The sequence below is a fragment of the Cyprinodon variegatus genome, unplaced genomic scaffold, assembly GCF_000732505.1.
Source record: "Cyprinodon variegatus isolate N-32 unplaced genomic scaffold, C_variegatus-1.0 Scaffold9, whole genome shotgun sequence".
Lineage (NCBI taxonomy): Eukaryota > Metazoa > Chordata > Actinopteri > Cyprinodontiformes > Cyprinodontidae > Cyprinodon > Cyprinodon variegatus.
In genome coordinates, this window is record NW_015150462.1 from 885,168 (window position 1) to 895,848 (window position 10,681).

Sequence of the window (10,681 nt, forward strand, 5' to 3'; positions counted from 1 at the left end):
GTCAAAATTTTGGTGTCGATCATTCGATTTCATCCTGGACACTACAGAAAAGGGGCTAAAAGTGTTAAAAACCGGAATTTTCCTTTAATTAGGCCATTGCTGATTTTTTTTTTTTTTTTTTAGAAGGCTTTAAAATGCCATTAGTTGGCAGATGCATCTTTCTTACCTCAGTAACAAAAACCACACCAAAGAGTGTTGCTGCATGACCTGACACTGCTTACTGTAGGTTTGCAGGATTTTGAACTTTTCCAAGCTGAGAAATTCTCCCAATTTAGCGAGCAGATGATTTTTTTTTTTGTGGTGCATCTGAATTTGAATTTCTGACGCCCTGTTAGAGGATGGGTGATTTCCCACATGTGAGTCACTGAGCAGTAGGTTTTGGTCTGCAATGCTCTGTAGTAACTGTGCATTTAATCCTGCAGGTATATAACAGAGTTTGTAAACCTAGGCAATGTTTCAGCTCTGCGCACATTCAGAGTTTTGCGAGCTTTGAAAACTATCTCAGTTATACCAGGTAAGGGCGCCTGCTGCCAGCACTCCTGCCGTTTGTCCTCTGTGTGTGACCGTTTGCCGTCCCCCCCCCCCCCTTTCCCTTCCTCACCCTCCCCTTCCCGTAACCCCTCCTTGTTGTCTCGTCACGCCTCGTGTGTGGATGTCTGATCTGTGAATGCTCGTGTGTATGTGGGTGCGTGTTCCACACCTTCCCCCCCCCTTCCAAAAACCCTTCCCACCCCCTCCTCGAATACCACCCCTCCCCTCCCCCATCCCTGCATTCCCTTACAGATATGTCACAGAGTTTGTGGACCTGGGCAATGTCTCAGCACTGCGAACCTTCAGGGTTCTGAGAGCCCTGAAAACAATATCAGTCATCCCAGGTGAGACGGCCATCAAGGCCTATAGGGTTAACATAACGCTAATGGCTAACTGGCATTCCGCTAACATCAAAAACCCATGCCCCCCCCCTCTCAGCTCATCTCACAGTAGCTAAGCCTGACGACGCTAGTCGCCGTCCCTCATGCTGCCTTCGTCCCAAGGCCAGTAAAAGCTGGAATCTGTCTCCAATCTGCAGAGATTGACAAGATTCTGGGCTTTTAGAAACATCCTTTAAGGCAGAATCCTTTTTGGTTGAAATCTATTCTTGCCTTGGGAGCCTTTACAAGTAGTTTTGCACTATTTATTTTGTTTTCCTTTTTGCATGAGACATTGCAAAAGCCGATTTTCTTGTGGCAAGCTCTTGTGTGTGTGTGTGTGTAGGTTTCCTCCTTACCTTGTTTTCCCGTGCATGTGTCGTTCAGTGTTGTGCGTGTTTTGTGGTGAAAACACCTGGTTAGTGGTGAGCAATGCTAATTGAACACCACTGTAATTCACATCACAAACACAAAGATTTTTTTCATACAGTCCAAACAACATTCATCAACTTGGAGCTCATGTAATTTGAAGTCTTCTGTATCTTTCAGGTTAAATGTTTGCATTACCTGCATATTTTAAAATTTAAATTCAGTTAAGGTTTATTTAATCCACACAGGATCAGAATTATAAATGGATAAGCAAAAAATATACACTATGTGTTTAGACAAGTTGCAGATAAAATACAAAGAAAAATCATCGTCAAGCAGGATTTATTAAAGTCGGTTGGTTTCCTTTTTCAGACTAGGCTTTCTGTAAGGTTAGGCTGCACCAAGTTTTGAATAATTGCTCAATTTGATGATCCAAAATGAGAATTTAATCATGTTTTAACTCTGTTTGTCTAACTGGAGGTAACGTTAGAGAATCTGAAGAGTTTTCCTCCTCTTTTTTCCTAATTTCCTCAATACACCACTGCTAGATAACCTCTGAACATGATGCCACCACCAGCATATTGGACTGTTGGGTTGGCCCCAAATCTCACATTTCCACGGCTTGTTCCTTTTACTAGAGTTTATTGCAGGGATGTGGATCCTGCGGCTTCTGGCTCTTAATAGTGGATAAAATGATTTAAAGAACTAACTCATGTACTACATTAACAAATAACAGTCTTAGAAGTGTTTTTTATAAAGCATATTTCAACAGACCATCATAAAAAAGCAGAAATATGCTTCCAGAGCCATTTTCTTTTAACTTGCTTAAAATTATGTGTTTTATTCTAATTTTAAAAGTTAAAATTATAAATAAACTGCTGGTTTCTTAATATGGCGACAGCTCTCCTATAGGAGATAATTAACAAAAATAATAGGTTGACGTATTCAATTCAGCCAATTCACTGCGCTTGTCATCTAAAGGCACTCTATAGAGACAATTCAACCAGATCATGCAGTCAGATTGCTTTAAAGTTTTCTACCTAAGGAAAACCAGCTGATTGCATGCTTGTAGTGACAGTGGAGAGGAAAAACTCCCTTTTAACAGGAAGAAACTTCCAGCAGAACCAGGCTCAGTGTGAGAGATACAAAAAGGCAAAGTCATGTAATATTTTGCTTTTCTAAATGACTTTTACTGCCTGGAGTCATTGTTTCAAAATGGCTCTTTGGATATCAAAGGTTGCAGACCGCTGGCTTAGAGTGTCTCAGTTATTTTCCCCCTGGATCCACACTGCAGCTAAGTAGTTTGCTAAAGTATGTTACCTAGAATTCGGTGGTGCGTGTGATGTATTGAGAAAAAAAGGTGAAAGCATTTTTCGCGAAATCATTTTGTTTTTGTATTTTCTGGTGGAGATTTTAATGGAATAGTTGATTTTGGTTAACAAGCATAGAATGGTTAAATTTACATTCCCAAACAAAAGTAACTGAAAATCCAAAGCTTTTTTGTGCCCAGCCCTCAGTAAATATCAAATTAATATCAAATTAATTAATCTTCTACTATATGTGTGAAACCAAAATTGTTTTTTTGTTGCGATTTCAATAGTGAAATCGTTTTTTTTAAGAAGGAAGATTGGAAAAACAATAAGGGGTTATTGGTGCAGAGGCGCAAGTAGGTGCACTTCTACCCAGGGCGTGCTTCATAGAGGGACGTAGGGGGCAGGGGGGGTCTTGCGTTTTAGTTCAAAAGCTAAACCTGCTCGATGATCCAGTCTGGCTTTTTGACCATCCTTCCTATCAGAAAAGTCGGATCTCATTCAACCTTTCTCATTTAGAGCGTAATGGCAGAGCAGTGGAAGACAATTCAAGAAGCCTTAAATTAATTCAAGTATGTCTTGTTTCTGTCCTCTGGTCTGAGCTGCTCCCCTTGTGATTAAATGAAATTCATTGAGTCATTCTGGAACAACTTAAGAACCTTCAGCCATAAAAAAAATCTGCTGAAACAAACAATGAGGCTAATTTGACATCAACGAAAGTTAATAAAAGAAGAAGGAAGCATTGTTGAGAAACATTGATGGAAAATGCAAATTATTTTTAGATATTTTTACAATTTACAACAAGACAAACAGTCATCGTTGCACTTTGAAAAGATGCAATTTGCTAAAAGGCATTTTTTTTTAAAGAAAAGTGTGGAAGCTTTAATAAAGTTTGATTTAGATGCAATGCGGTATACAGTAAACCCTGAAATAGAACAGCTCAAATATTTGTAAAAATCTCCTAATTAAAGAAGTTCTTGTCTAACCTTTTGACTAACGATTGACACCAGATGTTAAAACTAGCTTGACTATGTGAGTCAAGAAGAGAAACGCTCATTCAGAGGTTCACAGATGCAAGAAATCTGACCTAAATTTGAAAAGCTGCACGAGTAAAAGGATGCTTTTGCAAGATATGATATGATGCTTGCTTGAGTAGTTTGGATTTAGTTAGTGAGGAAAGCCAGGGATGTTCGGACATAGAAATAGGAGGAGGAATGGTGTATATCATGGAGATGAACCCAGATTTATGTAGCAGCTGATTTCTGTCAATCAAACATCTTAATTTTTGAGCTGGTGTTTTCCCTCTAACATCTAGGGAACTAGTAGACTTCTCTTTGCATAAAGGATCTAGTCCTTCTTCTTGTTTAACCTCTTAACATCCACCTCATTTTGGGTAACCCTCGCCTTGCATATATAAGCAAATAACTTAGGAACTGTAAGCCCAAATTACATGTGCAGTACATTATTTGAAAGCTAACACCCTCTAGTTTCCTAATATATAAATTAAAATTGGGTGACTAGAATTTTTCTTATTATATTTGTTCTACATCATGTCAAACACAAATGCAGAAAATTTTAGCCCTCTAGCTATAGCAGTTCCAGAGCTGTGGGGTTTGGAACTTTTAGTGTCAGCTTGGAGCTGCGCTCAATGGCTCCACCTGCTGGTAAAAAATTTACCGGTGAAATTTTACGCATTCCTGAATTATTACCCCCACTTAAGGTCGACCCGGTGGGTTTTGAGAGGTTAAAAAAAGCAAATAAGGTTTGTAAGTTCTGCTAAAGAGCTGACATGAAGGCTAGGATAGATTCTCTTGGATTTTGTATTTGTATCAGAACAAACCGCAAACCGAGCAAACTGCCAAACCGCAGCCAATCCCATGTTAGTCCCTAAACATCTGTGACAGAATATAGATAATTTAACAAATGAAAAAAGATGAACAATAACAAGTTTCACATAAACTCTACCTTTTCCAGCTGCAGGCAACAGAAACACACACATATTTCTTTCACTTTTTCACGCTGCAACTACAAACCTCAGTGCATTTTATTGGGATCTTGTTTAATAGGTCGACACAAAACATGTGCATATAATGCAAGGGAATGTAACATAGATTCATTCTAGGTTTATTTTACAAATCTATCTGAACAAGGGAGTGTGTTTGTATTTATTTATCTGCATTTATTTGCAGCTTTGCGAGACTTTTAGTGTTATTTTAGATGAAAAATTTAACGGAGCTTGATGAGATGCTGAAAGTTTTATAGCCCAACTATCTTCTCTCTGACCTGTCTCCTGGGTAACTTAGTCTATTGATGCTGTTTGGTCTCTTTTCTGAGGCCTTTATAAAACAGCTTTATACTCCGATTAAAATAATTTATTTAAAACAAATCAGTTCATCCAAATTTTTATTTAGGGTTATCAGTGAAAAACGTTCGTAAACCTTCCATCCCATATTGCCTAAACTAGACTGTGCGATGCTTTGTGTCTGCCTATCACATTAAAACTCAATAAAACACTTTACATTGTGTTGTCACACATATAAAATCCATGTTTTGTGACTTTTGCAGCTAAAAACACCTGATGTTAAAAGTTAAACTCAGTTTTCTAAGTTAATTCCTTGGAAAACGTTTCAATCAGTGTTTTTGTTTTTTTCTGATCCAGCTGTTATTAACAGGCACTAATCGTTGTGTGATCTCCCTCCTCCTGCCCCCCCCCCCCGAAGGCCTGAAGACCATAGTCGGCGCTCTGATCCAGTCTGTGAAGAAGCTGTCGGATGTGATGATCCTCACCGTGTTCTGCCTCAGCGTCTTCGCTCTGATCGGCCTGCAACTCTTCATGGGCAACCTGAGGCAGAAGTGCGTGCGTGTGCCAGACATGAGCAACAGCAGCGGCAGCCTCAACGTGACGGGGAATGGCACCGGTCCGTCCAACGCCACGCTGAAGTGGATAGAGTACATCAGTGATGAGAGTAAGCAAAGTGATAACCTGTGGAAATAGATCGCGTTTTCTTAGGTTCCTTGTCGTGGAGGTGAGATTGAGATAGAAATGGCTCAGGTATCATGAGTTACGCGCCTCCAACAAAAGCTGCTGTGGGAACGGGGCAAAAGCAGCGGATAATCACCGCAACAATAAGAGCCTCCACTTTTCGCCCCCTCACCAGCAGCCGCCGTTCTCCTAAAGTGCTGCAGGAGAGTGAGTCACTGACCACCATCGGGAGATCAAGGACACACGGTCCAGCAACATGACGAGCTGCGGCAGGGTTGGAGGCAAACCGCGGACATTGGGCAATGGGGTCCATTTACACTCACAAAAATCAAAATATTTGTACTTCTAATCTAATATAGATGCAAATCTGAATAAAAAAATTGTTTAAAAACTTTTCATATCCTGAAACCTTCATGTATTTAATGTGTTTGATTAACAAAAAACATCCCATAAGTTATAAATATGCAGCGGTGTCAATAGTTTTAATATTTATTACTCACCCAGAAGTATAAATCCTACAGGTTAAACACTTTTGTAGAAGTTAAAGTATCAACTTAAGCTTTTTACAGAAGTAAAAGTGTAAAAGTACCATTTTTAAACTGATTTAAGGTATAAAAGTAATGCAAAATGTTAAGGACAGATGCTTTACTGCAATACTCTATGAAAGGAACATCTTTTCTACAATTCTGGATGATAACTTCCTTATAATTCATTTTCTTGTTGTTTATCTAATGGTAACGGTGTCAAGTTTAACTTTCCGCCATCTTGAAAAACTATTTGTTTTGGTATGTGGCAAACAACAAGTTGGTGCAGAACCGTGTCCAACCACAAAGAAATAATTGTCTGAATGAAGCAAATTATTTTGATGTTTTAAAATTTTTTTTTAAGATACCAGCCATATAGAAAATGTGCTTAAATGAAACAAAAGGATATAAAATAAGGAGTCTATTTTTAAAATGTAAGGAGTAGAAAGAGTAGAGATAATTAAAAAAAAGTAAGAAGTAAAAAGTTGTCTAAAAAATGATTACTACAGTAAAGTATAGATTTCTACTTAAATAAGGTGATGAAGTATTTTTATTTGCTTTTTAGTTTATTGGTGTGTTTCTTCTGAAACCCTGTGCCACTAGCTTCTAAATAGAGTACACACACATGTGTAGTTTAGGGCCTCAACTAACAGCTATTTTGCTAATAGATTAATCAATTAATAATTTAATGGCAAAATGTTCCTCAAAGAAGATTTTCCACAGAATTTAAAACATGTGAAGCTAAAACTGTGCCCTCTGATGACTTCTTGAAAGATCAAATCTATGGACAAAAAAGTTTTTTCATCTTTAATACAAACTGTTACAATATTTTTTTTATTAGTTTGGTATAATAACTGCTTTAAGTGGTTTAGTCTTTCATCTGAATGCGTGTTTTAAAGGTACACTATGCAACCGGTGTTGATTTTCCAGCGAGGCTCCCCCTAGAGGGCGAAAGTAAAAGTGCACTGTCGTAAATATGCTCAGCTGTTCTCCTGGTTTCTCCGTCAAGCCAGGCGCGGTTGTTTTGAACAAAAACGGCAGTGCAAACAATGACTAACGCAGTGAAAGTATGAACATGCACACAGAGAGAGAGAAACCATTCCAATGTTACTTACAATCGCATCAGCAGAAACGCGAGGTCCGCGTCAGCCTTGCAGCCTTCTTTTTCTTTTAGCTCTCGCCATTCGGAAAAAGCTTGCCCGATGTTCACCCGTGTACGACTCCTCTCTCTGTCCGGAGCCCTTTTCCTCTTTCTTGCCTGCTCCGACATGGGCTTTCGCTGTTTTCACGCTGGTTCCGCCATGATAACTGCACAAAGATCGCCACTGCGCTAGCAATAAGCATGCCTCTCACTGGGGACATGTAGCAGTTCTCGCCGTAAAGCAAGACCGACTCTCGCGAGACTTCTGAGCCTGTGGGTGCGGGCCGAGGGCTCCTGCAATTGCAAGTACGGTATTTCCCCTACAGACCACCAGGGTGGCCGAGAAAACCTTTGTTCGACCTGAAATGACTCATTTAATCATCCAAAACGTTATGGAATACATTAATTAAATGCCTTTAAAGTCTAAACTTAAGCTAATGATTAATCCTTTACTAATGTAGTTGACAATAATTTCAATAATCTATTAATCACTAATAATCCCATTAATTCTTTCAGGCCTAAACTTAGCCTCAATTTAATCCCAGCTTTTTTTTCTGTCTGACTAATAATAAATAGCCCGAATCAGGAGGAGGAAAGATCAGAAAAGTAAGGCGGTGGCAGTATAATGCTGTGGGGATTTGGTATGAGGAGCAAAACTGGTCAGAGTTAAGAGAGAATTGTTGCTAGTTGCTGTAATTGATCTGGAAGATGGTTAAATAAAGGAGGGTGAACAAAAAGGCATGCCGCACCTTTCAGATTTTTTTCCAGAACATGTCTATCATATGGATTTTCATCATCATGAGCCTATTTTTCTTGGTTTGTCCAATAAAACCCCAGCAGGGTTCTGTATTGTTGAGGTGTGTAACATCCCAAAATCTGAACAGGATTGAAGTTATAATAATATTTCTACGCAGCGGTGAATTGATCTCACTGATAGAGCTCATAGGATGCTCATTCCTCTGCCTCATATCCTCTACCATATTCTGAGACTGTTGTCCTCTCCCCTTTAGGTAATTATTATTACCTTCCTGGTCGTAGGGACGCTCTGCTCTGTGGAAATGGCAGCGGTGCAGGGTAAGATCTGACATCTTCTATTTATATGACCAATTAGCCACACTGCAAAGCTACGGCAGACAGTTCAAGTTGGTTCCAGAAACGCTTCGGTGCAGTAGGGAGATTTAGCTGCGTTTTTATAGAATATATAGAAAGAAAGGTTTTCTCTTCTTATGTTTAAGAAATAAAGGGTAATGCTGCAAACGGAGGGACCTCATATTACCAGGACAGCCATTAAGGCTCTTCTTTCGTCGCTTCCAAGCCAATTCCAAAGATAAAAAAATTTAGGATAAAATGCAAATTATTCCTGTTAAAAGCTTCTTCTAGTTCCCCTGTTGATGTGTATCTGGTGCTGCTGTGGGGTCGGATGGCACCAGATGATAAGACGGGTTAAAATGTGCAGCTATGCAGTTTATCAACAGATTTGGTCTAAGGCTGGAACAAAATTTCTTGTATTATAAAATTTGTCTTCATGGGTTCTTTTTGTTGTTTAGAAATCTGCTCATTTATTACCTCCATTTGGTGTTTTAAAGACTCTGTCCAGAGGGATTTCTTTGTCTCAAAACGGGCCGTAATCCAGACTACGGCTACACGAGCTTCGACACCTTCAGCTGGGCCTTCCTCTCTCTGTTTCGACTCATGACGCAGGACTACTGGGAAAACCTCTACCAACAGGTTTGTCAGCGCTCTAGTAGCCTTCACCTGCTGAAATAATGGAGAAATGACTAAATAAAGATGAAAGAAATCTAAATATATGTATAATATTAGCTTTTCTGCTTTGTCTTGGCAGACTTTGCGTGCAGCAGGGAAGCCCTATATGATCTTCTTCGTGCTGGTGATCTTCCTCGGCTCCTTTTACCTCATTAACCTGATCCTGGCTGTGGTAGCCATGGCTTACGATGAGCAGAACCAGGCCACCATCGAGGAGGCTCAGCAGAAGGAGGAGGAGTTCCAGGCCATGCTGGAGCAGCTGAAGAGGCAGCAGGAGGAGGCGCAGGCACGACTATTTCCTTTTTATTCCCACTCAGCTTTCCGCTATTTCAGTTTAAATCGTGCTGCTGTTTGAAAATCAGAACATATGCAGAACAAATTGGGTGTTCGGATCGGTTTATTTAGTATTCAAGACATGCAGAGTATTCTGGCTGATGTTTAGTCTTTCAGTGTTGCCATGGAGACCCAGAGATTTATTGTCTGGTTTTTACCAAGTTGTAAAATTATTCACTTAAGCCCAAAAGCACAAAAACACATGCATCACACTCCAAAGTGTCACCATAAAAAAAAAAAAAAACAGTGGGACAATTTGGAAAAAAGAATGATGAAGGGAATGTGAATATTAAAACCAAAGAAAATCACAATAAATTAGTAAATATATGTCATTTGTACTATNATCACAATAAATTAGTAAATATACGTCCTTTGTCCTATGTAGTGTCCTTTCAGGAGCTTGTTTGCACACTGCGATAAATTTAAATCTAAATAAGTTATTTTTTCTTAAAATAAGTGTGTTTTATATTGAATTGAGGAGGTAAGTGAGACACCTTGCCAATGGAACAAGACTATTTACATTTAAAATAAGAAAAAAACAATTGCATTGTCTTATTATAAGTGCATATTATCTAATTATCTTGTTTTAAGAGTAAAATACTAATTCTATTGGCAAATAATGCCATTTAACTACTGAAATTAAGGGGAAAATACACATGTGGTTGCACTTTTAATCTGGACCAGCATCCTTTGAAATTATAAACCCAGAATTGAACCAAAAATCTATGGAGAGCCATTTCAGCCAAAATTAAATAAATAAATAAATAAATAAATGGGTGAAATAAATAAAAAATGAGTAAAATAAAAAAAAAATGAAGAAAATGAGTGAAATAAATAAAAAAATTGTTAAATAAATAATTTAGCTTTTTCATTAAACCAATTTTTAATTAATTTATTTATTTTTCATATTATCAATTTCCCAATTTCTCTTTTTCATTTATCTATTTGTCATTTATCCCTTTATCCATTTACTCATTTTTCATTAATCTAATTTACATTTAACCACTTTTCAATTTCCCTTTTTTATTAAGCCAATTTTTTTATTTATTTATTTTTCAGATTATCTATTTCTCAATTTCTGTTTTATCCATTGGTCATTTATCTATTTTTCATTTACCCATTTTTCATTAATCTATTTTACATTTAACCACTTTTCAATTTCCCTTTTTTATTAAGCCAATTTTTTTATTTATTTATTTTTCAGATTATCTATTTCTCAATTTCTGTTTTATCCATTGGTCATTTATCTATTTTTCATTTACCCATTTTTCATTAATCTAATTTACATTTAACCACTTTTCAATTTCCCTTTTTTATTAAGCCAATTTTTTTATTTATTTATTTTTCAG

The 10,681-nt window shown here is 37.9% G+C and overlaps 1 protein-coding gene across 4 annotated transcripts in view; it reads left to right on the forward strand.

Moving 5' to 3' along the window:
* The window catches only part of LOC107087192 (sodium channel protein type 2 subunit alpha-like), a 64,592-nt gene that overhangs the window by 24,718 nt on the left and 29,193 nt on the right, over nucleotides 1-10,681 (forward strand). For 3 of the 4 annotated variants that reach the window (XM_015378623.1, XM_015378651.1, XM_015378633.1), the window contains exons 6-10: nucleotides 423-514; nucleotides 5,308-5,553; nucleotides 8,246-8,309; nucleotides 8,822-8,963; nucleotides 9,079-9,285. In XM_015378623.1, the coding sequence (XP_015234109.1) occupies nucleotides 423-514; nucleotides 5,308-5,553; nucleotides 8,246-8,309; nucleotides 8,822-8,963; nucleotides 9,079-9,285 (751 nt within the window). Of the gene's footprint in view, nucleotides 1-422; nucleotides 515-783; nucleotides 876-5,307; nucleotides 5,554-8,245; nucleotides 8,310-8,821; nucleotides 8,964-9,078; nucleotides 9,286-10,681 lie in introns of all 4 variants that reach the window. The other variant, XM_015378642.1, reaches the window with a different exon arrangement.